Here is a 27,219-nt window from a genome sequence, read left to right on the forward strand (position 1 = left end):
AGACACTTGAATAAAAAGGGAAAAAAACAAAAATACTGCATGGCTTAATGATACAGGATATGAAAGCATTCCAATAATGGCACAAAAGCTGGGGAAGGAAGGAATATAAAACAGTAAGAAGAAAAAGTACTACTACTAATAATAATCTTTATTGTCACAAGTAGGCTTACATTAACACTGCAATGATCATGATGCCCCCGGAGGGCAGAGAGATCATGATGCCCCCAGAGGGCAGAGAGATCATGATGCCCCCAGAGGGCAGAGAGGTAGAGGCAGTGGTGGCAATGGATGCCGAGAAGGCCTTTGACCGGGTGGAGTGGGATTATTTGTGGGAGGTACTCGGACGGTTTGGGTTCGGGAAGGGCTTTGTTGACTGGGTTAGACTATTGTACCAGGCCCCAAAAGCTAGCGCGAGGACGAATAGGACAACATCAGAGTACTTTAGACCGCCGGGGGACCAGACAGGGATGCCCACTCTCCCCATTGCTGTTTGCACTTGCCATAGAGCCGCTGGCGATTGCCCGGAGAGCTGCGAGGGGGTGGAAGACAGGGTATCGCTGTATGCGGACGACCTGCTCCTGTACGTATCGGACCGGCTGGCTGGGATGGACAGTATACTAGGAATATTGAGAGAATTTGGCAGGTTTTCAGGGTACAAATTGAACATGGCTAAGAGTGAGATGTTTGTGTAGTGCAGGCGAGGGGCCATTTAGGATGGTTGGAGAAAGTTTGCGATACTTAGGGGTACAGGTGGCACGAGACTGGGACAGGCTGCATAAGCTAAATTTACCTAGAGTGGTGGAACAAATGAAGAGCGAGTTCAGGAGGTGGGATGCACTCCCGCTATCACTTGCGGGGAGAGTGCAGACAAAAAAGATGACAATCCTCCGAAGATTCCGGTTTATTTTTCAGTGCCTCCCGATTTTCATCCCGCGCTCCTTCTTCAAAAGGGTCAACAAGATTATTATGGGCTTTGTCTGGGCGGGGAAGTCCCCGCGGGTGAAGAAAACGATGCTTGAGAGGAACCGTAGCGAGGGCCGGCTGGCGCTGCCGAACCTCAGCAACTACTACTGGGCGGCCAACATAGCCATGGTAAGGAGTTGGATGGTAGGTACGGAGTCTATTTGGGGGCGAGTGGAGGTGGCTTTGTGCAGGGGCACCAGTTTGGCAGTCCTGGTCACGGCCCCCCTACTGCTCCCGCCGGCCAGGTACTCCACCAGCCCGGTAGTGGTGGCAGCCCTGGGGATCTGGGGCCAGTGGAGGAAGCATGTACGGGAGGCGGGAGCATCGGTCTGGTCTTCAATATGCGACAACCACCGATTTGCCCCTTGGAGTATGGACGGTGGATTCAGAGCGTGGCGGGGGTGGGAAGGATGGGCGATATGTTCTTGGGGGGGGGGGGGAGCTTCTCGAGCATGAGGGCCTTGAAGGAGAAATTCGGACGAGTCAGAGGGAATGACTTTCGGTACTTGCAAACGCGTGACTTCATACGTAGACAGGTCCCATCCTTCCCACGCCTCCCGCCAAATGGGATCCAGGACAGAGTACTGTCTAGGGGAGAGGTAGGAGAGGGGAAAGACTCGGATATTTACCGTGAACTTATGAAAGGGGAGGAGTCCCAGACAGAGGAACTGAAGCTCAAGTGGGAGGAGGAACTCGGCGAGGAGATGGAGGAGGGAGTATGGGCGGAAGCAGAGTATGGTAAATTCAACTGCAACATGTGCTAGGCTCAGCCTGATTCAGTTCAAGGTCGTCCACCGGGCCCACATGACGGTGGCCCGGCTAAGTAAATCTTTGGGGGTAGAGAATTATTGCGCTAGGTGAGCGGGAGGGCCAGCGAATCACGTCCACATGTTCTGGGCATGCCCCAAACTTTGGAGATACTGGGAGGGATTTGCGGACGTCATGTCCTAGGTACTGAAAACTAGGGTGGTGATGAGTCCAGTGGTGGCAATTTTTGGGGTCTCGGAAGACCTGGTGGTCCAGGAGAGGGAGGCCGACGTCCTGGCCTTTGCTTCCCTGGTAGCCCGGCGACATATACTGCTGGCATGGAGGGACTCAAAGCCCCCAAAGACCGAAGCATGGCTCTCGGACTTGTCGAGCTTTTTAGGGCTGGAAAAAATTAAGTTCGCCTTAAGAGGATCTGTATTAGGGTTCGTCCGAAGATGGCAACCATTCGACTTCTTCGCGGGGAATTAAATGTCAGCTGGGGGGGGGTAGATTAGAGTAGAATAGGAGGGATAAATAGGCGGGTACTGTTTATGAGAGGAGTGGTCTTTTGCACTACGTTTCTGCTTTGTGTTGATATTTGCACATTACTGTACACTAACTGTTTACAATGCCAAAAGTACCTCAATAAAATTGTTGATAAAAAAATAAAACTGCAATGAACACGAAAATACTCACAAAAGGTTCTGGCCAAAAGGCTGCATATCGGAGGTGGTCGTAGAAGACCAAACGGGCTTTGTCAAAAGCAGGCACCCCACAGCGCACATCAGGCGGCTACTGAATGTAAAAATGCCCCCCCTTCCCCCCCGGGGAGAGAATGCCAGAGGTGATAATCTCCCTGGATGCAGAAAAGGGTTTGGACAGAGTCGTGTGGAAGTACCTCCTCGAGGAGATACTCGGGCTAGGAGCGGGGTTCACCGTCTGGGTGAGGCTCCTGTACAATGCTCCAAAACGAGTATCCGAACTAACACCACCAGCTCTGAATACATCCAGCTACAGAGATGAAGACAGGGTTGCCCCCTGTCCCCACTCTTGTTCGTGCTAGCGATCGAACCCCTGGCGATAAACCTGCGGGATGTGAAAAGCTGGAACAGCATCGGAGAGGAGACAGAGAGCAGAGTTTCACTCTATGCAGATGACCTGCTCCTCTATGTCTGAAAGCCACTGGAGGGACTGAAGACAATGCTGCAGATCCTGAAGAAGTTTGGCACCTTTGCAGGCTTCAAGCTTAACCTGGGCAAAAGTGAGGCATTCCCAGTGAACCTAAATGGGGGGGGGGGGGGGGGGGGGGGGGGGGGGGGGAAGGTTCCTCGTCCTGTTTAGATCCATACCGATCTTCATCCACAAGGCCGTTTTCCAAAATATAGACAGTCTAATCATGGCGTTTGTGTGGGGAGGTAAGAACCCAGGAATTCCCAAACCGACACTGCAAAGAAGGAAAATCAAAGAGGGCTCGGCTTGAGAGTGTGAGGGAATGGGTACATGAACCCAGCACAGAGTGGGTACAATTGGAGGTCTCTTGTAAAGGAACGATTCTCTGGGCCCTGGCGACAGCAGCACTCCCATCCCCCTCAACAAGATACACAACTAGCCCAGTGGCAGCAGCCACGCAGACAACGAGGGCCCAACTGAGACAACACTTCAGGCTAACTAAAATGTCCCCCATCTGCACCAATTACAGATTTCCCCCAGCCATGCCAGATACCATCTCCAAAAGATGGAGGCGGGACAGGGGCATACTGACGGTCAGAGACCTTTAGGTAGGGCACAGACTGGCGACACTGGATGAACTGACGAGGAAGTGGAAACAAACTACAGGAAAAGAGACACCTCCAAACAAAACATCTGACGCAAAAAGACAGCAGAGTACCCAGAGCCCACAGAAACCACACTACTTAGATGACCTGATAGGCACGAGCAGCAAGGGTGGGGGTGGGGGTGGGGGTGGGGGTGGGGGGGGGGGTGCTATGTGGGAACATATACAGACAGTTACTGGACAGAGCACAAACACCACTGGACAAGACCAGACCAGACAAAAATGGGAGGATGAACTGGGGACAGAGGTAGGGTGGGGACTCTGGAGCGAAGCACTGAGCAGGGCTAACTCCATCTCCTCCTGTGCAAGGCTCAGCCTAATGCAGCTCCAAGTGGTGCACAGAGCGTACCTGACCAGAACCCGAATGAGCAGCTTCTTCCCGCAGGTGGAGGATAAATGTGAACGGTGCCAGGGGGGCCCAGCCAACCACACCCACGTTCTGGGCTTGCCTCAAACTTGCTGGGTTCTGGACAGCCTTCTCTAATGCGATGTATGTATAAATAATTGTTTATAAATATGAGAAATGTCAATAAAAAGATCAAAAAAAAAAAACACTGCAATGCAGTTACTGTGAAAAGCCCCTAGTGGCCACATTCCAGCGCCTGTTCGGATACACGCAGGGAGAATTCAGAATGTCAATTCACCTAACGAGCACGTCTTTCGGGACTTGGGTGAGGAAACTGGAGCACCCGGAGGAAACCCACACACAGGCTGACATCCCCAAGACTTGTGGACCTACATTCTGGGGTCTTAAAAGGTAGGACAAGCAAATCTAGGGCTTCCTGGATACCGAAAGAAATAGATGTTAAGATGAAGCTGAAAAAAAAAGTGCACTTCTGACAGATGAACAATACAATAGAAAACTAAGCCAAATATAGAAGGTCCAAAGGATAAATTGAAAAAACAAATGAAAAGCAAGGAGAGCACAAGAAAAGTCTGGTAGCCAACATAAAAAAGGGAATCCATAGGCACATAAATAGTGAAGGGTAGGTGGAGGAGGAATGGAGTTAATTTAGAGGTTAAAAAATTGGATTTACGCATGGATGCAGGAGCATGGCTAAATGTTAAATTAATATTTTGCACCTGTCTCTACCAAGGAGGATGTTGCCACGGGCATGGTGAAAGAAAAAGGTAGTTCATGCATCTGAAGGGTTTAATATTGCTGAGATGATATTGGACAGGCTCCCTGTACTAAGGCACCAGAACCAATGAGATGCATCCAAGTACACAGAGGGAAGAGAGAGTGCAAATTGCAGAAACTCTGGCCATAGATTTCTGTAGATGTGACGGCGCCACGAGGACTGGGGAATTCAAAATGTCATATCCATGCTCAAATAAAGATAGTAAGAAGTGTTACAACACCAGGTTAAAGTCCAACAGGCTTGTTTCGAATCACTAGCTTTCGGAGCGCTGCTCCTTCCTCAGGTGAATGAAGAGGTATGTTCCAGAAAGGTGGTATATATAGACAAATACAAAGATGCCAGACAATGCTTTGAATGCGACCATTAGCAGGTGATTAAATCTTTACAGATCCAGAGATGAGGTAACCCCAGGTTAAAGGTGTGAATTGTGTCAAGCCAGGACAGGCACACTGGTGGTTAGATGCAGGCACACTGGTGGTTAGATCATAGATTTTACAGTGCAGGAGGCCATTCGGCCCATCGAGTCTGCACCGGCTCTTGGAAAGAGCACCCTACCCAAGGTCAACACCGCCACTCTATCCCCATAACCCAGTAGCCCCACCCAACACTAAGGGCAATCTTGGACACGAAGGGCAATTTATCATGGCCAATCCACCTAACCTGCACATCTTTGGACGGTGGGAGGAAACCGGAGCACCCAGAGGAAACCCACGCACACACGGGGAGGATGTGCAGACTCCGCACAGACAGTGACCCAAGCCGGGAATCGAACCTGGAACCCTGGAGCTGTGAAGCAACTGTGCTATCCGCAATGCTACCGTGCTGCCCTAACCGCACTGGTTGTCAAATGCCGGCGCACTGGTTGTCAAATGCCGGCGCACTGGTTGTCAAATGCCGGCGCACTGGTTGTCAAATGCCGGCGCACTGGTTGTCAAATGCCGGCGCACTGGTTGTCAAATGCCGGCGCACTGGTTGTCAAATGCCGGCGCACTGGTTGTCAAATGCCGGCGCACTGGTTGTCAAATGCCGGCGCACTGGTTGTCAAATGCCGGCGCACTGGTTGTCAAATGCCGGCGCACTGGTTGTCAAATGCCGGCGCACTGGTTGTCAAATGCCGGCGCACTGGTTGTCAAATGCCGGCGCACTGGTTGTCAAATGCCGGCGCACTGGTTGTCAAATGCCGGCGCACTGGTTGTCAAATGCCGGCGCACTGGTTGTCAAATGCCGGCGCACTGGTTGTCAAATGCCGGCGCACTGGTTGTCAAATGCCGGCGCACTGGTTGTCAAATGCCGGCGCACTGGTTGTCAAATGCCGGCGCACTGGTTGTCAAATGCCGGCGCACTGGTTGTCAAATGCCGGCGCACTGGTTGTCAAATGCCGGCGCACTGGTTGTCAAATGCCGGCGCACTGGTTGTCAAATGCCGGCGCACTGGTTGTCAAATGCCGGCGCACTGGTTGTCAAATGCCGGCGCACTGGTTGTCAAATGCCGGCGCACTGGTTGTCAAATGCCGGCGCACTGGTTGTCAAATGCCGGCGCACTGGTTGTCAAATGCCGGCGCACTGGTTGTCAAATGCCGGCGCACTGGTTGTCAAATGCCGGCGCACTGGTTGTCAAATGCCGGCGCACTGGTTGTCAAATGCCGGCGCACTGGTTGTCAAATGCCGGCGCACTGGTTGTCAAATGCCGGCGCACTGGTTGTCAAATGCCGGCGCACTGGTTGTCAAATGCCGGCGCACTGGTTGTCAAATGCCGGCGCACTGGTTGTCAAATGCCGGCGCACTGGTTGTCAAATGCCGGCGCACTGGTTGTCAAATGCCGGCGCACTGGTTGTCAAATGCCGGCGCACTGGTTGTCAAATGCCGGCGCACTGGTTGTCAAATGCCGGCGCACTGGTTGTCAAATGCCGGCGCACTGGTTGTCAAATGCCGGCGCACTGGTTGTCAAATGCCGGCGCACTGGTTGTCAAATGCCGGCGCACTGGTTGTCAAATGCCGGCGCACTGGTTGTCAAATGCCGGCGCACTGGTTGTCAAATGCCGGCGCACTGGTTGTCAAATGCCGGCGCACTGGTTGTCAAATGCCGGCGCACTGGTTGTCAAATGCCGGCGCACTGGTTGTCAAATGCCGGCGCACTGGTTGTCAAATGCCGGCGCACTGGTTGTCAAATGCCGGCGCACTGGTTGTCAAATGCCGGCGCACTGGTTGTCAAATGCCGGCGCACTGGTTGTCAAATGCCGGCGCACTGGTTGTCAAATGCCGGCGCACTGGTTGTCAAATGCCGGCGCACTGGTTGTCAAATGCCGGCGCACTGGTTGTCAAATGCCGGCGCACTGGTTGTCAAATGCCGGCGCACTGGTTGTCAAATGCCGGCGCACTGGTTGTCAAATGCCGGCGCACTGGTTGTCAAATGCCGGCGCACTGGTTGTCAAATGCCGGCGCACTGGTTGTCAAATGCCGGCGCACTGGTTGTCAAATGCCGGCGCACTGGTCAAATGCCGGCGCACTGGTCAAATGCAAGGGCAGAACGGTAGCATAGTGGTTAGCACAGCTCTTTCATAGCTCCAAGGTGCCAGGATCGATGCCCACCTTAGGTCACCATCTGTGTGGAGTCTGCACGTTCTCCGTGACTGCGTGGATTTCTACCGGGTTTTCCGGTTTCCTCCCACAGTCCAAAGATGTGCGGGTTAGGTGGATTGGTTATGCTAAATTGCCCTTGGTGTCCAAAAGAGTTGTGTGGGGTTACTGGGTTGTGGGGATAGGGTGGAGGTGTGGGCTTGAGTAGGGTGCTCTTTCCAAGGGCCGGTGCAGACTCGATGGACCGAGTGGCCTCCTTCTGCACTGTAAATTCTATGATAAAGTAATTTTGCCAACTCTACAATCCCCCAAAAAGGAAAATGTGCAGCAACGGGGAAATGGGATCACTTTGTTTTTCCTTTCATGGGACGTGGACATCGGTGCCATTTATTGGCCATCCCTTTTTTAAAAATAAATTTAGAGTACCCAATTATTTTTTTTCCAATTAAGGGTCAATTTAGCATGGCCAATCCACCTAACCTGCACATTTTTGGGTTGTGGGGGTGAAACCCACACAGACACGGGGCGAATGTGCAAACTCCACACACTGATCCGGAGCCAGGATCGAACCCCGGTCCTCAGTGCTGTAGGCAGCAGTTGTAACCACTGGGCCACTCCATTGGCCATCCCTAATTGCCCTTGAAGGGGCAGTTAAGAGTCAACCACATTGCTGTGGGTCTGGAGTCACATGTAGGCCAGGCCAGTTAAGGATGGCAGATTACCTTCCCTAAAAAGGACATTACTGAACCAGAAGGGTTTTTACGACAATCGACAGACTTAAAGCCCAATTTTGTATTGAAATTAAATTTCATCTGCAGTGGTGGGATTTGAACCTGGGGCCCCAGAGCGTTACTCTGGGTCTCTGGTTTACTAGACCAGTGACAGTACCACTACGCCACTGCCTCCCAATATTCCACGCTCAAGCTAGCCACCTTTATATAAAATCATGATTCGTGATGTGAAGGCAAAGGCTGCCGAGAATGAGGATGAAATACAGGGCCTGGTGGTGAAGACAGAGACGCACGAGGCACTGCATAAAAGGTGTGTAGAGAGGCTGGAAGCCCTGGAGAATAACTCGAGGAGGAAGAACTTAAGAGTTTTGGGTCTTCCCGAAGGTGCAGAGGGGGCGGACGTCGGGGCATATGTGAGCACATTGCTTCACTCGTTAATGGGACCGGAGGCCCCGACGGGCCCCTTGGAAGTGGAGGGAGCATATAGAGTCCTTGCGCGAAGACCAAAGGCAGGAGAAATACCTCGAGCCATAGTGGTGAGGTTTCACCGCTGTAAGGACAGGGAGATGGTCCTGAGATGGGCGAAAAAGACACGGAGCTGCAGGTGGGAGAATGCGGTGATCCGAGTGTACCAGGATTGGAGTGCGGAGGTGGCGAGAAGGAGGGCGAGTTTCAATCGGGCCAAGGCGGTGCTACATAGAAAGTTAAATTTGGAATGCTGCAGCCAGCGAGACTGTGGGTTACACACCAAGGGAAACATCACTACTTCGAGACGGCAGAAGAGGCGTGGACATTTATTGTAGAGAAGTTGGACTAGACTGGAGAGAGAAAGAGTTTCTGTAATAAAGTAGTGGGGGGGATTGTATGGGACGGGGAAGGAGAGAGGGAGCTGCGCCATTAGGGGCGGGGCAGAGTGGGAAACGTGGGCTTTGTTCCCGCGCTATGGTAATTGCGGCGGGAAAGGGAGCGCAGGAAGGAGGGGGCCTTACACAATGGGGGGGGGGGGGGCAATGATAAACGGGGGAAGCCGAGGTCAGCCAGAGTTTGCTGACTTCTGGGAGCAACATGGGGGGAGCAATTACGCTAGAAAGGGATCTAGCGGGGGGGGGGGGGGTTAACTGGGTTGCTGCTGCTAAGGGAAAGGGGGAGCTGTTATGGGGCGGGGTGGTCGGGACGGGAGGACACCGTCGGGGGGACAAATGGGAGCGTGGGAACTGGGTGAGGAGCTGGTCCAAAAAAGGGGATGGCTAGTCGACATGGGGGGGGGGGGGGGGGTGTGTAAAGAGCCCCCTGACCCGGTTGATCACGTGGAATGTGAGAGGGCTGAATGGGCCGATTAAGAGGGCAAGGGTACTCGCGCACCTAAAGAAATTAAAGGCAGATGTGGTCATGCTACAGGAGACGCATCAGAAACTGGCGGATCAGGTCAGATTACGTAAAGGATGGGTGGGACAGGTATTTTATTCGGGCTTGGATGCGAAAAATAGAGGGGTGGCTATATTAGTGGGGAAACGGGTAGTGTTTGAGGCGAGGACCATAGTAGCGGACAGTGGGGGTAGATACATGATGGTGAGTGGCAGATTACAAGGGGAAGCGGTGGTTCTGGTGAACGTATATGCCCCGAACTGGGATGATGCAAACTTTATGAAGCGTATGCTGGGCCGTATCCCGGACCTGGAGGCGGGAAAGTTGGTAATGGGGGGAGATTTCAACACTGTGCAGGATCCAGGGCTGGACCGGTCCAGGTCTACGACCGGGAGGAGGCCGGCAGCGGCCAAGGTGCTTAAGGACTTCATGGAGCAGATGGGAGGAGTAGACCCCTGGAGATTCACTAGGCCCAGGAGTAGGGAATTTTCCTTCTTCTCTCATGTCCACAAGGTGTATTCTCGGATAGACTTTTGTCCTGGGAAGGGCACTGATCCCGAAGGTGACAGGGACGGAGTATACGGCCATAGCCATCTCGGACCATGCCCCACATTGGGTAGATCTGGTAGGAGAGGAAAAGGAACGGCACCCACTCTGGAGATTAGATATGGGACTGTTGGCGGATGAGGGTGTGTGTGTAAGGGTGAGGGGATGTATCGAAAGGTAGCTGGAGATTAACGATGATGGAGAGGTTCAGGTGGGAGTGGTCTGGGAGGCACTGAAGGCGGTGGTCAGAGGGGAACTGATTTCCATAAAGGCCCCTAAGGGGAAACAAGAGAGTAAAGAGAGGGAGCGATTGTTGAGAGAAATTTTGAGGGTGGATAGGTAGTATGCAGAGGCTCCGGATGAGGGACTGTACAGGGAAAGACGAAGGTTGCATACGGAATTTGACTTGCTGACCACGGGCAGGGCAGAGGCACAATGGAGGAAGGCACAGGGAGTACAGTATGAGTACGGAGAGAAGGCGAGCCGGTTACTGGCCCAACAATTGAGGAAGAGAGGGGCGGCGAGGGAGATAGGTGGGGTGAGGGACGAGGAGGGTGAGATGGAACGGGGAGCAGAGAGGGTGAACGGGGTGTTTAAGGCATTTTATGAGAAGCTGTATAAGGCTCAACCCCCGGAAGGGAAGGAGGGAATGATGCACTTCCTGGATCAGGTGGAGGAGCAGGAGAGGACAGGATTGGGAGCACAGATTGAGGTGGAGGAGGTGGTAAAAGGGATTGGGAGCATGCAGGCAGGGAAGGCCCCGGGACCAGATGGGTTCCCGGTGGAATTTTATAGGAAATACATGGACCTACTAGCCCCGCTTCTGACGAGAACCTTTAACGAGGCCAGGGAAAGGGGGACGTTGCCCCCGACAATGTCGGAGGCGACGATATCGTTGCTCCTGAAGAGGGACAAAGACCCGGTGCAGTCCGGGTCTTACAGGCCTATCTCCCTTCTGAATGTAGATGCCAAGCTCTTGGCCAAGGTGATGGCGATGAGGATAGAGGATTATGTCCCAGGGGTGGTTCACGAGGATCAAACTGGGTTTGTTAAGGGGAGACAGTTGAACACTAATATACGGAGGCTGCTAGGTGTGATGATGATGTCCCCGCCGGAGGGAGAGGCGGAGATAGTGGTGGCGATGGACGCTGAGAAAGCATTTGATAGAGTGGAGTGCGATTACCTGTGGGAAGTGTTGAGGAGATTTGGATTTGGAGAGGGGTTTATTGGGTGGGTACAGCTTTTATATAGGGTCCCGGTGGCAAGTGTGATCACAAACAAGCAGAGATCTGACTACTTCCGTCGATATAGAGGGACAAGACAGGGGTGTCCCCTGTCCCCGATACTGTTTGCGTTGGCAATTGAGCCACTGGCCATAGCGCTGAGGGGCTCTAGGAAGTGGAGGGGAGTACTTAGGGGAGGAGAAGAGCACCGGGTGTCATTATACACGGATTTGTTGTTGTATGTCGCGGACCCAGTGGAGGGGATGCCAGAGATAATGCAGACACTCAGGGAGTTTGGGGAATTTTCGGGATATAAACTGAATATGGGGAAGAATGAGCTGTTTGTGATGCACCCTGGGGAACAGAGCAGGGGAATAGATGATTTGCAGCTGAGGAGAGTAACAAGGGATTTTCGGTACCTAGGGATCCAGATAGCCAGGAACTGGGGAACCTTGCATAAGCTTAATTTAGGAAGATTGGTGGAGCAGATGGAAGAGGATTTTAGGAGATGGGACATGGTACCCTGTCACTGGCGGGTAGGGTGCAGGCGGTCAAAATGATGGTCCTTCCGCAAATTCTTTTTGTGTTCCAGTGCCTCCCTGTGATGATTACCAAGGCTTTTTTCAAAAAAGTGGATAAGAGCGTTGAGCTTTGTGTGGGCTGGGAAGACCCCAAGAGTGAAGAGGGGGTTTCTGCAGCGTAGCAGGGATAGGGGGGGACTGGCACTGCCGAGCTTAAGTGACTATTATTGGGCCGCCAATATATCAATGGTATGCAAGTGGATGGGGGAAGGGGAGGGAGTGGCGTGGAAAAGACTAGAGATGGCATCCTGCAGGGGAACCTGCCTGCAAGCATTAGCGACGGCACCTTTACCGTTCTCCCCGAAAAAATACACCACAAGTCCAGTGGTGGTGGCAACACTGAAAATTTGGGGGCAGTGGAGACGGCATAAGGGAGTGACAGGTGCCTCGGGGAGGTCCCAGATAAGGAACAACCATAGGTTTGTCCCGGGGAAGATAGATGGGGGATTTAAAGTCTGGCAGAGAGCAGGGATTGTGCAATTGAGGGATTTGTTCCTAGACGGGACATTTGTGAGTCTGGGAGCATTGACGGAAAAATATGGGTTGCCACCGGGGAATGCATTTCGGTATATGCAACTGAGGGCTTTTGCGAGGCAACAGGTGAGGGAATTTCCGCAGCTCCCGGCGCAAGAGATTCAGGACAGGGTGATTTCGGGGGCATGGGTGGGGGATGGTAGGGTGTCAGATGTATACAGGGAAATGAGAGACGAGGGGGAGATCATGGTGGATGAGCTGAAGGGAAAATGGGAAGAGGAGCTGGGGGAAGAGATCGAGGAGGGGCTGTGGGCAGATGCCCTAAGTAGGGTAAACTCTTCATCCTCATGCGCCAGGCTCAGCCTGATACAATTCAAGGTTCTACATAGGGCGCATATGACTGGAGAAAGGTTAAGTAGATTTTTTGGAGTGGAGGACAGGTGCGGGAGATGCACGAGAAGCCCATCGAACCACACCCACATGTTTTGGTCATGCCCGGCACTACAGTGGTTCTGGGTGGGGGTGGCAAGTGTGCTTTCGAAGGTGGTGGGGGTCCGGGTCGAGCCAGGCTGGGGGTTGGCTATATTTGGGGTTGCAGAAGAGCCGGGAGTGCAGGAGGCGAGAGAGGCTGATGTTTTGGCTTTTGCGTCCCTAGTAGCCCGGCGAAGGATATTGCTTATGTGGAAGGAAGCTAAGCCCCCGGGCGTGGAGGCCTGGATAAACGACATGGCAGGGTTTATAAAATTGGAGCGGATAAAGTACGCACTAAGAGGTTCGGCTCAAGGGTTCACCAGGCGGTGGCAACCGTTCCTTGACTACCTCGCAGAACGATAAGGGAAATGAGGAAGGTAGCAGCAGCAACCCGGAGGGGGAGGGGAGGGCCCACGCGGGCCCTCAGTGGTTTCCTATAGTTGTTTGTATATTAGCTATTTATACTGGCGTGTGGGACTTCATTGTTTTGGAGAGTTATTATTTTGTTGTTGGCAGTTGCCGTTTAGTTAATATATTATTTATTTGTTAAAAAACGGTCATTATTATTTATATTGTTTTAAAGTTGTAAAAAGGGGAAAATCCTGTACTGTTCTTGTTTGACCGAAAAAATTTGAATAAAATATATTTAAAAAAAAAAAGAATTGGAATCTTGAACAACCCGATTCCACAAGGAGTTAGAGGACATGCTGGAGTGATAATTCAGACAGCCAAATCTGTACTGAAAAGACAAAAAAAAAAGTCCCTCAAAATGCCAAAATACAGGACAATCAGCCAGTGGCTTAACACCAGTCCCACAAGTTGGCATCCTGTCTAAGACATGGAAGCCAATTCAGAAGCTAGTAAAGAAATGAAAAAGCACAAAATCTTAATATTTCCTCAGCTCAACACCAAATGGGACAACTTGGCCTAGTGTTATACCTGCACATTTAAAGAGTACATGGTTAGGAGTTCTACTGTAAAACGCAAGGAAAATAGAATTTATGACTACATACATCTAATTTTAGCTTTATTCGAGGAAAACAGCTTTTGTGAACTCAATGTAATTTACAAAATTATTCATCTTGCAAAGAATGCCAATTACATGTTTGGCAAATAATCCATTTTCCCCCAGTTTCACCTTGCGCAGGATATTTATACTACATGGAAATTAGTCAAGTTAAAAGTATGTTTTTGTAAAGTTCATTCAGTTAAGCAGAATGCAATCCACAAATGTCACATCATGCACTTAGGTTAAACCAATGTGAGCCAATAGCTAGTTCACAGCAAAGCCCTCAAATTCACTATTTCGCAATCTGCAAATGCCTAATTCAATACTCTTAAATGTGGTTTTCACAAAAGGATTCAATTAAATATTAAAATCAATCATTACTCTGATCAAACCATGCCCAAGTCCCACCTGCCACCTGCAAAACAGCCAAAGCTTCACAACCCAAACATTCACAATAGTGAAAAGCAACATGCACCTTACTGCTGATCTAACGAACAGTATTTGAAATAATTTTCATACCTTTTCTTTTTTCTGAACAAGCAACATAACACAAAAGAGAAAGGGAGATTTTAAATCGGACCAAAGTACGAAGACTAGATGTGAAACATTACATGAGAGCAAGGTTGTGGCTGGTAAATATAATGAAGAGATCCAATTCATTATGTGCACATGCACATTAATTTCACAAGACATTAACCAAAGACCAATTCTTACAGGGCACCTGTAAGAGTTGCCTCATTACCAAAGGGAAAAACAAATTGGATCAATGGAAGAAAAAAAATACTTTGCTCAATTGATTTACATGGATTTTAACCGAGAAATAGGTAAACAAGAGGTTTTTAATTAAAGCTTGTTCCATTCATACCTCAGCACCAGAGTCCACAAGATCCCCTGAAGTTACTGATCCAGCACCTTCTGAATTTAATTACGCCACAAACTTCAGAACAAAAGCTCATTCCAGAAGTTTAACATCCTATCCTACAACTCTGCATCCAAAGAAACTCAGTTCCAGGACTTTCTTCCTCCCTTCCCCAACCACGAGACAAATTAAGTGATGAGGAAAAAAACAATTGGTAGAATGGTACAGAAGCAAGGATTTGGAGGGGGGAAAATAACAAAACACTGATCAAACATCAACAAGCCACTCTAATCACTAGGATACATCATGCCATGAACTTCGTAACAGGTCATTTCCTTCTCACCGCTAACTTCCATTTTTGGCAATATATTTTCTGAACAAAGGGTTGTGATGCTGATTGTAAACATTTTCACTGGCACTCAGAACAAATAAATCCAAGGCAGCAGCTTATCATAGCACAATAATCTACTGTAAACTAAACTAGGCCATGGGGAAGTAGAGAGAAAAGGCACCAGAATGGTTTCAAGTGTGGTGTTCGGAGGCCATGAGTTTTACCCATTGGTGGCTATAATTGTGGACAGTCCCAGGGTGCTATTGTGAATCTTCTTGTGGCTTAAGGCAACAGCGTTAACAATTTGAAAGGGGCTGGGTACGTACCTCCAATTATGGAGAGAGGAATACAGCAGGAACATTTAAAATGGAATTGCAAGAGACAAAATAGTTTTAATGAAAGATTGATACCATCTATTCAGTTGTCTCTTCCAAAATGAACTTGTGGGCAATGCTAACAAGGTCAGTATTTATTGCCCAATTTCTTATTTCTATTAAGCAAATGACTACACCCATTTCAGAGGGCAGTCAACCATTGTTGTAGGTTTGGTGGCATATATAGGTCAGACCAGATTAAAGACAGCAAATTTGCTTAACAGGATAATACAGTGCAGAAGAGGCCCTTTGTCCCATCGAGTCTGCACCGACTCATGAAAGACACCTGACCTGCCCACCTAATCCCATTTGGCCCATAGCCTTGAATGTTATTTCCAAAATAATCTTTAATGAATCTAATGGTTTTTTTTTAATGACAAGTCAGCACAGCCTTTCATTCCATATTTATTGAATTAATATTCCCAACCGGCTACGGTGGTACCCAAACTCCCCATTTACCCGGGCTTCTAAATTACTAGCCTAGTAACAGACACTATGCCACTGCCCCCATTTGTAAGGCAAACAAGAATGCTTAGGAGCATGATTCCCATAAGATCCCAGTTAGCCATCAACTAGAAACTGAACTGCTAACTTATTTCCAAATTCCACTGGTGCACAGGACTGAAAACAATTAGCAAGGCGAAAAAACTGTGGCTCTAGTAATTACAGCAGTATCATGGCATGCAGATCCCTGCCTCCCAGAAAAAAGTGAGCTATTTTGAGACAGTCCTTCAAACAAGTCTTTCATAGAATCATGGAAACTTAACAGCAAGAAGGCACTCAACCAATTATGCCCCTGCTTTTTTTGTCCATTACCCTACAAGTTCCTCATTCTAACTCTTGATTAAAGTTATTCCATAAATAAACACCTTTTCAGGTCCAGCATTCCAGATGCTGGAAATTCTCAAGTATTTCTCATCTCCCCTCCAGATCCAATGTCTATGACATCTGTTTTTTGACCCACTTGCCAGAGAAAACAGGATCAGTGTTGGGCCCACAATTGTTCACAATTTACATAGATGATTTGGAGTTGGAGACCAAGTGCAATGTGTCACGTTTGCAGACAACACTAAGATGAGTGGTAAAGCAAAAAGTGCAGAGGATACTGGAAGTCTGCAGAGGGATTTGGATAGTTTAAATGAATGGGTTAGGGTCAGGCAGATGGAATACAATGTTGACAAATGTGAGGTTATCCATTTTGGTAGGAATAACAGCAAAAAGGATTATTTAAATGATAAAATATTAAAACATGCTGCTGTGCAGAGAGACCTGGGTGTCCTCGTGCATGAGTCGCAAAATGTTGGTTTACAGGTGATTAAGGCGGCAAATGGAGTTTTGTCCTTCATTGCCAGAGGAATGGAGTTTAAGACTAGGGAGGTTATGCGGCAACTGTATAAGGTGTTAATGAGGCCACACCTGGAGTATTGTGTTCAGTTTTGGTCTCCTTACCCGAGAAAGGGCTTCCTGGTGCTGGAGGGTGTGCAGAGGTTAATCCCAGAGTTGAGGGGGTTGGATTACGAGGAGGTTGAATAGACTGGGACTGCACTCGTTGGAATTTAGAAGATTATGAAGGGAATAGATAGGATAGATGTGGGCGAGGAGATTGTTTCCACTGGCGGGTGAAAGCAGAACTCGTGGGCATAGCCTCAAAATAAGGGGAAGTAGATTTGGGACTGTGTTTAGGAGAACTTCTTCACCAAAGGGTTCTGAATCTATGGAATTCCCTGCCCAGTGAAGCAGTTGAGGCTCCTTCATTATATTTTCAAGATAAAGAAAGTTCATTTTTTGAAGAATAAAGGGTTATGGTGTTCGGGCGGGAAAGTGGAGCTGAGTCCACAAAAGATCAACCATGATCTCATTGAATGGCGGAGCAGGCTCGAAGAGCCAGGTGGCCTACTCCTGGTTCTTATGTTCTTTGATCTACTCTGTCAAAGGCCCCAAATTTCTTCAAAACCTCAATTCAGTGGCCTCTTCACCTCGTGTTCTAGTCTTTGACCAGGACAACTAGAAATTGAATCTAACATTGCTCCAGGGATATTCCTAACAACAGTGTCAACATTTCTAAAGCAGGCACAATATTTAAATTTCAATCAGTTCAAGTTCAGAATTTTCTCCAAAATCATACATGCTATGGTATCGTATTGCAATAGGGCAAAATTAAACAGTCTGGGAAGAGTTTCCCCATATGTCTCGCATTCATATCATACAAAATCATCTGCAGTGCCTGAATTTATATTACTCCAATTCGGATTACCTTTTCTTTACCCTTGGCTGGGCTGGTGGATTTAGATATTGAACCAGTAGCTTCTTTATCCACCATCCCAAAGTAACGCTGCTCAGATTGCGTGTGAAAGGACACTGTTCCTTTTGGAAGTTTTTTAATACGAATTGCATGGTCCCTCTGGGCTGAAAGTACATCCTTTAAAAGGAGAAAAAACATTTTCATTACAAATGGATAAAGCTAACACCCAACACATAGGCTACTAAGTCTCATATCCATACGGGAGGATAGTTAAAAACAAAATTAATGCTTTGGGATCAGAAAATTCAAATTTTAAGAAAACAATTTGAAGACCAATCAGCTTGCTAGCGTTAGAAGATTGACATTATAAAGGTTCATCCTCAGTTTCTACCCAACATATGACCAAGTAATAAACTGTGGAAGTTGCACTCATTCAGGAACAGACAAATGCACAAGAAAGGAAGAGGAAACATGCTGAGGGGAGGACGAGGCAACCATGGCTGACAAGGTAAGTCAGGGTCAGCATAAAAGCAAAAGAAGCAGCACACAATGTGGTGAGGATTAGTGGGAAGCCAGAGGATTGGCAAGCCTGAAAGCAAGAAGAGGACAACTAAAAAGCAATATGGGGGAGAAGATGAAATATAAAAGTGTAAGTTAGCTGGTAATATTAAAGAAGATTGCAATAACCTTTTTGACATACGAAAGCTAAGAGAGGCACAAGAATGGACATTGGACCACTGCAAAATGAGGCTAGAGAAGTAGTAATGGGGAACAAAGAAATGGCAGAGGAACAGAATAGGTACTTAGCATCAGTCTTCACGGTGGAAGACACCAGTGGCATAGTGTAGTGTCCATCGCTAAGGAGAATGTGCTCGAGACGCTGAAAGGTCTGAAGGCGGATAAATCACCCAGACCGGATGGACTGCACCCCAGGGTTCTGAAGGAGTTAGCGGAAGAATTTGTGGAGGCATTGGTGATGATCCTTCAGGAATCACTGCAGTCAGGGAGGATCCCAGATGACTGGAAAATGGCTAATGTAACATGCTGTTTGAGGGAGGCAGAAGGCCGGAAATTAAAAGACTGATGTGATCTACTTGGATTTCCAGAGGCATTTGACAAGGTGCTGTACAGGAGGCTGCTAAATAAGGTAAGAGCCCATGGTGTTAGAGGCAAGATAATGGCATGGATAGAGGATTAGTTGACCGACAGAAGGCAGAGAGAAAGGAGTCCTTTTCCGGATGGCAGAGCCGGTGACAAGTGGTGTTCTGCAGGGATCAGTGTTGGGACCCTAACTGTTCACGATATACATCAACTACCTGGGAGGAGCAGCTGAGGGCATTATTGTTAAGTTTGCAGTTGATATACTGATATGTAGAGGTACGGGTAGAGGAGACTGTAGGACTTGGGCAGGCTAGGAGAGTGGGCCAAGAAGTGGCAGATGGAACAGAATGGGGAAAAGTGTGAGGTTATGCACGTTTGGTAGGAATAATAGAGGCAGAGACTATTTTCTAAATGGGGAAAGGCTTTGGAAATCTGAAACACAAAGTGACTTACGAGTCTTGGTTCAGGATTCTCTTAAGGTAAACGTGCAAGTTCAGTTGGCAGTTAAGGTAAACGTGCAAGTTCAGTTGGCAGTTAGGAAAGCAAATGCAATGTTGGCATTCATTTTGAGGGGGCTCGATTACAAGGGCTGGAATGTCCTGCTGAAGCTGTAAAAGGCTCTGGTCAGACCCCATTTAAGTATTGTGAGCATTTGGGGTTGCATACAAGGACAGATGTGCTGGCCTTGGAGGTGGTCCAGAGGAGATTTACAATGATCCGAGAATGAAGGGCTTATCATAGGAGGAATGGTTGAGGACTCTGGGTCTGTACTCGAAGTTTAGAAGGTGAGGGGGGGGGATCTAATTGAAACTTAAGAGTACTGAGGCATTTAGAGTGGGCATGGAGATGTTTTCACTAGTAGGGGAGACTAGAACCAGAGGGCACAGCCTCAGATTGAAGGGATGATCCTTTAAAACGGAGATGAATATTTTCTTCAGCCAGAGGGTGGTGAATCTGTGAAACTCATTGCCGCATAAGGCTGTGGAGGCCAAGTCACTGAGTGTATCTTCAAGACAAGAGATAGGTTCTTGATTAACAAGTCAGAGATAACCAGGCAAAGGCAGGAGAATGGGGATGAGAAACATATCAGCCATGATCGAATGGCAGAGCAGACTCGATGGACCGAATGACCCAATTCTGTCCCTATATATTATGGTCTTATTTTGGCTGACACCTCAGGAGGGAATGCAGCACTGAGGGAGTGCTGCACCGTCAGATGCTAAATTCAGGCCCTCTCTTCTTATTTGAGAGAATACAAAAGATCTTACAGCACCATTCTACATATATCACAGCTAATATTCCTCTATCAACCAACATTAAGATTAAACCAACTGTTGAGTATTTCAATTGCTATTTCTGGGATCTTGTTGAACACAACAGCTGCTTTGCCTACAGCAACTGTAGCTAAGCCAATCCATTGGAGGTGAAGTACCATATAAAATGTCTTAATTTTTGTCGACAAAGGTCAACTGTAGTGCTTTTACCACAACCCCAGGAGAGCAATGCACCAGAGACCCAGGTTTCAGTATTTGCTTAGTCATTTGGGAAGCTGACAATCGGTATTTAGACATAATTTAAGTATTCAATATATGCTGAAGCACTTACAGGGACAACTGTGAACTCAACTTCATCTGAGATGTGGAGCTGGAGACTATCCATGATTTCACTAAAGTGGAAGAACATTCGAGTATCGCGATCTACACATTTAATGAAACCAAACCCATCTCTCATGGCTGCAATCACACCCTACAGAGACAAAAACAATCTGTAAATCTTCAGGGAAAAAAAAACTTGAGAAAGATGCTTTCATTGATCTTTATAATTAACAAAATATTATTCTAGATATTCTCAACTAGACTCTACTCTCACTCCCACCTCCATGTCCGTCATCTCCAACTGTAACTATCTTACCTCCCTTCCTGAAATTACTAAAGGCTCTTAAGGTCATCAATATCTAGTCTGAGCAGGTACTCGGGTTAAATACAGATGATTAAAAAGGGTAGCTTACCATTTCTCTGGCTTCTCCAGTCAACTCAAATGAATCAGTCAGAATTTCAATATTTGTAGCACGTTCCAATTTGTCACGCCGATCAGTGGAGATATTAAACCTGACATGGTCACCTTCTAATAGCGTCACCTTAGATCTGGTGTCCTTATCTCCAAAGGGAAGTTCTTTGGAAATGGCAAAGTTTACTTTGATGCGCCCTGGCAAAGGGTCAGTCTACAAAACAATAAATGAATGATACGAATCATCTCTGAATTCATAGTTTTTCCATAAGTACAATGGGCTCAAGGTGAAGTTATTCTTGACTCAGGACCATTACGTACTTTTGCTTAATATGATTATGTTTCAGACTTTCTCCATTTAGGGAGACTGATATAGCAGTAGTGTCACTGGACTGGTAATCCAGAAGTCCAGGCCAACGTTCGGAGGACAAGGGTCCAAATCCCACCATGGTAGCTGGTGGAATTGAAATTCAATTAATAAATCTGGAATTGCAAAATTAGTCTCAGTAATGGTGAGCATGAAATCATTGTTGATTGCTGTGAAAACCCACCTGGTTCACTTATGTCATTTAGGGAAGGAAATCTGCCATTCAAACCTGGTCTGGCCTACATGCGATACCCACAGCAATGTGACGAACTGTTAATAGCCCTTGGAAACAGCCCAGCAAGCCACTCAATTCAGGAGTAATTTGGGATGGGTAACAAATGCTGTCCTTCCCAGCAATACCCATGAAAGACAAGGGGGGGAAAAAAGTATTTGTGATTCTCCTCCCCAAGCCTCATTTTGCAACTACTGTCTATGCAATTCAGAAACTAAATTGTTTTTTAAAAAAAAGTTTAATCTTTAGTTTTTACAATTCCTTCCAATCATGGATTTGGCCATTGATTGAAAAAAAATGAAATGAAAATCGCTTATTGTCACAAGTAGGCTTCAAATGAAGTTACTGTGAAAAGCCCCTAGCCGCCACATTCTGGCACTTGTTCGGACAGGCTGGTACAGGAATTGAACCGTGCTGCTGCCTGCCTTGGTCTGCTTTCAAAGCCAGTGATTTAACCATGCTAAACCAGCTTCTTGAGGATGAACATGATCAAATATCAACATTGGACAAATTGGCCATTTTGCCATTGGAGAGAGAAAACGGGCGTTCACAGATTATTCAAGCCTCAGGCAAAACTCAAAGCAATACTTCTAACAGAACGGTGTACACGCATCTTTCAAATAACCGTGGAGAAAGTCTGCAGTAGGCTACTTTACCTGGGTTTTACTGGATACTTTTGGAATAACTTTGGTGACAGTTCCATCAAACTGTTCAATACTAACATCTTCAAATATAACAGTTCCTTGGGGTAACAGTTTCACTTCAGTGGCAACTTCTTTTCCCTGGAAAGAGAAATAGCATCAGTTACTAGGCCGCATATTGTAGACTTTCACAAAAGCAGTTATTTTAGAAGTTACCCCAAAAGGCACTTAAAACATTATTTTTACTCATGGTGAGCAGGAAAAATAAATTATGGCCCTTTTCTTGAAAACTCCAAAACTGAAAAAATAAGCTAGATCGATAGCCTATTTTACTGCGTGTGTAGAATGAAGTGCATAAAGTAAACACACCAATTATATTCAGTGGCTCCAACAGAAAACCTACTGAAATTGGAAATTGCTGCATGTTGAAATCAGACATCCCCATTTTACACCAGGATAGCTTTAACGGCAAGAAGCCCAAGAGCAAAGAACGATTTTTGAAATAATTGTGCACTTATAACACCTTGGGCTAGTGCATGGTCACTGCCAGCCCTACAGGCCCCCGAGTCCCGACGAAAGTGAATTAACCAGTAATTTGCATATAGTTTGAGATCTTTGGCCCTCGACTGCGCCAATGACTTACTGACACCAGATTTGTAAGTGAAACACATCTCTTTTAAGTCATGCAATATGTATAATAGAACAGCCAGCTAATCTTCTACTCCCCCCTCTTACTGTCCAATCATCAACCCCCCCCCCCCCCCCCCCCCCCCCCAACGATAGGAATTAAATTGGAAAGAGAGAAGTGTCCTTGTTTCTGATATTGAAGTCGTTGTAACCGGCTATCCTCTCCGAACGAAGTTTGTAGCCACCAGTTGGATTTCGAATGAGGATCTTCTGGCAGTTACATTGTCACAACTCCCAGGCTGCAGGGTTTCCTCTGTGGGGTCACTTCCACTTTTATGATGCTGGGCCTTCACTAAAAATAACTGCCTCAGGATGGTTTAATTCTTATTTGTTTCCAACTCCACTAGAATGACCAACAGCTTGTCTGAGATATGAACAGAATTCCCAAGAGTTTAAAGGGAATTTTTAAAATGACCCGACCTGCAGCTGGACTGGATCTTCCTGCAGTTCAATCTTGCTGTGCAGAGAAAAAGGTCTTACTTTGGATCTTTAGATGCAGACCAGTAGGTAAGACATAGATCAGGGCTTTGACCCTCCAGTTTCTGATCAAACCAAAACTAAAAGCCAGATGAAGCCTTCCTGCTTGGACAGAACATTCCAGAACGGTCAGCACCAATCTGCGTAGATTATCAGCCAAGAGCCCGGGAATGTAAACAGCTCATTATCCACCAGCCAAGTCCATCAAGAAGTATCATCACTAGTGTCAGACCCAACAGCACATCCTGCTGGAGGTTCATTTTTTAAAAAAAATTTATAATTGAAGGTGAAATCTATCTTAAAGGGATAGGTCCCATTAACTGTCCAGGTACAGAAATTGAAAAAGCAGAACGGAAATTAAAAAAGGAAAAAATAGGGGAGAGATCAGGATTAACAGGAAGATTCTTCCACACTGCAGAACTCTAATAATTCTATATATTACCATTCGCAAAAGTTGAATTCAAATTGTCTGCAATTTTTGCATGCAACACATTTGCATTTTGGTCCAATAATGTTTGAGCAGTAGTTACTTTAATACTACCGCAACCTCCGTCTAGCTCTAACAAAGAATGCTAATTTCTCAACCTGATCACCTGCAGGTATTAGCCATTGGAAGACTGCTCGGGCCTAGTGAGTAAAAAGGGGCAAGCAGCTGTATTGTACAGTTTAGTATATTATACAGTATCAACCAAAGTTGGGAAATACAAAAGTTATATTTGAAATATATTAGAATTTTAATAATAATTAAATGTTTTCATAATGAAAATATAAAAGGTGAAGTGGAACGAGGGACACCGTTGTAATTTTCCCATATTTCGGAAATCTGCCCTAATGAGCCATTGAATCCTGATAGATACTAGCTACTGCAGGGTTCCAAAATAACCTTGCAATCAAATACAAGGCACGGGATTCGCCATTCTAATTTTCCCCTGCATCATCAATTTTGACCAAAGTCAGTGTGTAGTAGAATAGTATAGTGCAGTGGTTCCCAACTTTTTGCTTTATGGGACTACTGGGGCGGGATTCTCCGACCCCCTGCTGGGGGTCGGCGTGAATCCCGCCCCCACCGGCCTCCGAATTCTCCCAACTCCCAAAAACCGGCGTGGCGTGAGTCACGCTGCCCGCCTCGGAGAATGGCGGGGTCCGGCACAACTGAATGGGCCCCGGGGCCGCCCGAATTCTCCGGCCCGCGATGGGCCGAAGTCTCGCCCGCCTGTAGCCAGTCCCGCCGGCGTAAATTGGAGATGGCCCCTTACCGGCGGGACCTGGCGGCACGGGCGGCCTCCGGGGTTATTGGGGGATCTGGCCCCCACGGTGGCCTGGCCCGCAGTCAGGGCCCACCGATCCGTGGGCGGGCCTGTGCCGTGGGGGCACTCTATTCCTTCCGGACCGGAGGCCATGGTCATCCGCCATTCCCAGTGCGGAAGTGACTCCATGTGCGCATGCGCGGGGATAACGTCAGCAGACGCTGACGCTCCCCGCGCATGTGCTGACCTGCGCCGGCAGGCGGAGTCCCTTCGGCCCTGGCTGGCGTGGCGCCAAGCCCCTTTCCCGCAGACACTCCCGCGCATGCGCTGACCTGCGCCGGCAGGCGGAGTCCCTTCGGCCCCGGCTAGCGTGGCGCCAAGGCCCTTTCCCGCTGGCCGGCGGGGCGCAAACCACTCCAGGGAGGGCCTAGCCCCTGAAGGCGCGGAGACGCCAGGGTGGTTCACACCACTCCGTCCAGCCGGGAACCCCCCCTGCCCCGACGGGTAGGGGAGAATCCCGCCCCTGGTCATGACCCCAAACGCAAGACATTTTAAACATTTTTTTTCCCGTAGCCCTGGCTGACTGGAGTTGAACTTGTTTATTAAAAGGGGTATTAAAAAACGCAGCTATTTCTAATAGTTTATGATGCACATACAAATACTTTGCATTCATCACAGTACATTTATCTGAACTAGGCCTACCAGTGGATAAAGATAATGCTTACCCTTTACTGGTGATATTCCGCAGAGGTCAAACTCTGGATGTCAGGTCCCAAGGATGACAGGCCCAATCAGAGATCTGTTTCAATGTTAAGCTTATTCCGATATTTGGTCTTAAGCCCTGAAAATCCAGTTTCGCAAAGGTAGGTTGTAGGAAAAAGGCATCAGCAACTTGACTGCCTTGTGGGTCAGTTCTGGGTATTCCAAGGCAACTTTAAACCAAAAGTCAGTCAGATAGTTCTGAGAGAAATCCAGCTTAAAGCACCGTCACAAGATCGTTCCATAAGGCAGTCATGCTCGCGAGGTCAGGCCTGCGAGGAGTGTATCATCGGGCTCGCAAAGGGATTTCATATCCAGTTGAGGTTTGTGTCAGGAACAGGGATGCACTCAAGTAGCTGTGTTTTCCAACTTGGCAGGTACTCTCTGATGTTATTTCTGCCATGCTCAAAAATTCTAATAGATTTGCAAACTGTAATTTGATTTCAAGTTATTTGACCTACACTTCTATTTTCTTTATAGCTGATTTCTACTCTGCCCTGCACATGAAAAATTGTCAGATTTTCCCTGAAGATCAGATTGAGTCCACGTGACCGAAAATATCTGCCAATTTGGCAAGCGACTGAAAATCACTGAAGTGTTGAGAGTTCAAACTGAGGCAAGTGAAAAAATTCTCACTTCATCATGCAACTCAAAAGACGTGAGCATACCATTTCTCGCAAGAGCCAGCGAAGCTTGGTGTACAGAAGTCGTTGGTGATCACTGCCAACCACAGAGCTGCAAATATTCACGAATTCAGTGGACGGGTCTTGATAAAATTAACTTTATTAACCGCTTTTCCAAAACGGTCATGAGATCAGCAGGCATTTTCTTTGCAGCTGATGCCTCCCTATGGATACTGCAGTGAATGGATATTGCTAGAAGAGCCACTGCTTTTATCCGTGTGACAACCCCAGTGTTGGCCTAACATCGCACAGGCCCCATCTGTGCTAACCCCTAGACATTTTTCCCCAATCTAAGCCATTTTGAATTATGAAAATGTTCAACATGTCAAAAACAGCCATTGCAGTTGAGTATATGGGGCAACAATTTACAAAAGATAAGGACCTGTGGTATCTCTCATTATGTTCTTTATTTAAAAAAATTTATTAAAGTTTTTTAACACAATTTTTCTCCCTTACAAACAATAACCCCCCCCCCCCCACCGTAACAAAAAAAAAAACGAGAAATCGCGCAGAGCAAGATATATACATGGCAAAATGATATATTTACACAGCTTTGTACACTGGCCCTCACCCATACGTGCCAGTTTCCCCAACCCTTCATGTTATCTCTTGCTCATCCACCCTCCCAGGCAGTCCTCCCCCCCCCCCCCCCAAAGGTTGCTGATTTTCAGTCGCTTGCTGCTGCTGCTGCTGACCGACCTTCCTCGAACGCTCCGCGAGATAGTCTAGGAATGGTTGCGACCGCCTGTCGAACCCCTGCGCAGACCCTCTCAAGGCGAACTTAATCCTCTCCAACTTTATGAACCCAGCCATATCATTTATCCAGGCCTCCAGGCTGGGGGGGCTTCGCCTCCTTCCACATTAGCAAGATCCTTCGCCGGGCTACTAGGGACGCAAAGGCCAGAATGCCGGCCTCTTTCGCCTCCTGCACTCCCGGCTCGTCCACTACTCCAAATATTGCTAGCCCCCAGCTTGGCTTGACGGACTTTCACCACCTGAGATATTGCTCCCGCCACTCCTCTCCAGAACCCCTCCAGTGCCAGGCATGACCAAAACATATGGACATGGTTCGCCGGGCTCCCTGAGCCCCTTCCACATCTGTCCTCCACCCCAAAGAACGTACTCAACCTCGCCCCCGCCAAGTGTGCTCTGTGGACCACCTTAAATTGTATCAGGCTGAGCCTGGCACGCGAGGAGGAGGAATTAACCCTACCTAGGACATCAGCCCACAGACCTTCCTCGATCTCCTCCCCCAGCTCCTCCTCCCATTTACCCTTCAACTCTTCTACCAGCGCTTCCCCCTCTTCTTTCAACTCCTGGTGTATTTCCGACACCTTGCCCTCCCCGACCCATACACCCGAGATCACCCTATCTTGAACTTCTTGTGCCGGGAGCAACGGGAATTCCCTCACCAGTCGCCTCACAAAAGCCCTCACCTGCATATATCTAAAGGCATTTCCCGGGGGTAACTCGAACTTCTCCTCCAGTGCCCCAAGGCTCGCAAACGTCCCGTCGATGAACAGGTCCCCCATTCTTCCAATCCCCGCCCG

The 27,219-nt window shown here is 48.0% G+C and overlaps 1 protein-coding gene across 6 annotated transcripts in view; it reads right to left on the reverse strand.

The window, feature by feature from the left end:
• csde1 (cold shock domain containing E1, RNA-binding) overlaps positions 1 to 27,219 on the reverse strand; it is a 146,978-nt gene that overhangs the window by 43,609 nt on the left and 76,150 nt on the right. For 5 of the 6 annotated variants that reach the window (XM_072480631.1, XM_072480634.1, XM_072480633.1 and 2 more), the window contains 4 exons: positions 21,832 to 21,957; positions 20,578 to 20,790; positions 20,175 to 20,315; positions 17,481 to 17,645 (listed from right to left, as the gene is read on the reverse strand). In XM_072480631.1, the coding sequence (XP_072336732.1) occupies positions 17,481 to 17,645; positions 20,175 to 20,315; positions 20,578 to 20,790; positions 21,832 to 21,957 (645 nt within the window). The remainder of the gene's footprint in view (positions 1 to 17,480; positions 17,646 to 20,174; positions 20,316 to 20,577; positions 20,791 to 21,831; positions 21,958 to 27,219) is intronic. The other variant, XM_072480636.1, reaches the window with a different exon arrangement.

Source organism: Scyliorhinus torazame, chromosome 17 (genome assembly GCF_047496885.1).
Source record: "Scyliorhinus torazame isolate Kashiwa2021f chromosome 17, sScyTor2.1, whole genome shotgun sequence".
NCBI classification, from domain to species: Eukaryota; Metazoa; Chordata; class Chondrichthyes; order Carcharhiniformes; family Scyliorhinidae; genus Scyliorhinus; species Scyliorhinus torazame.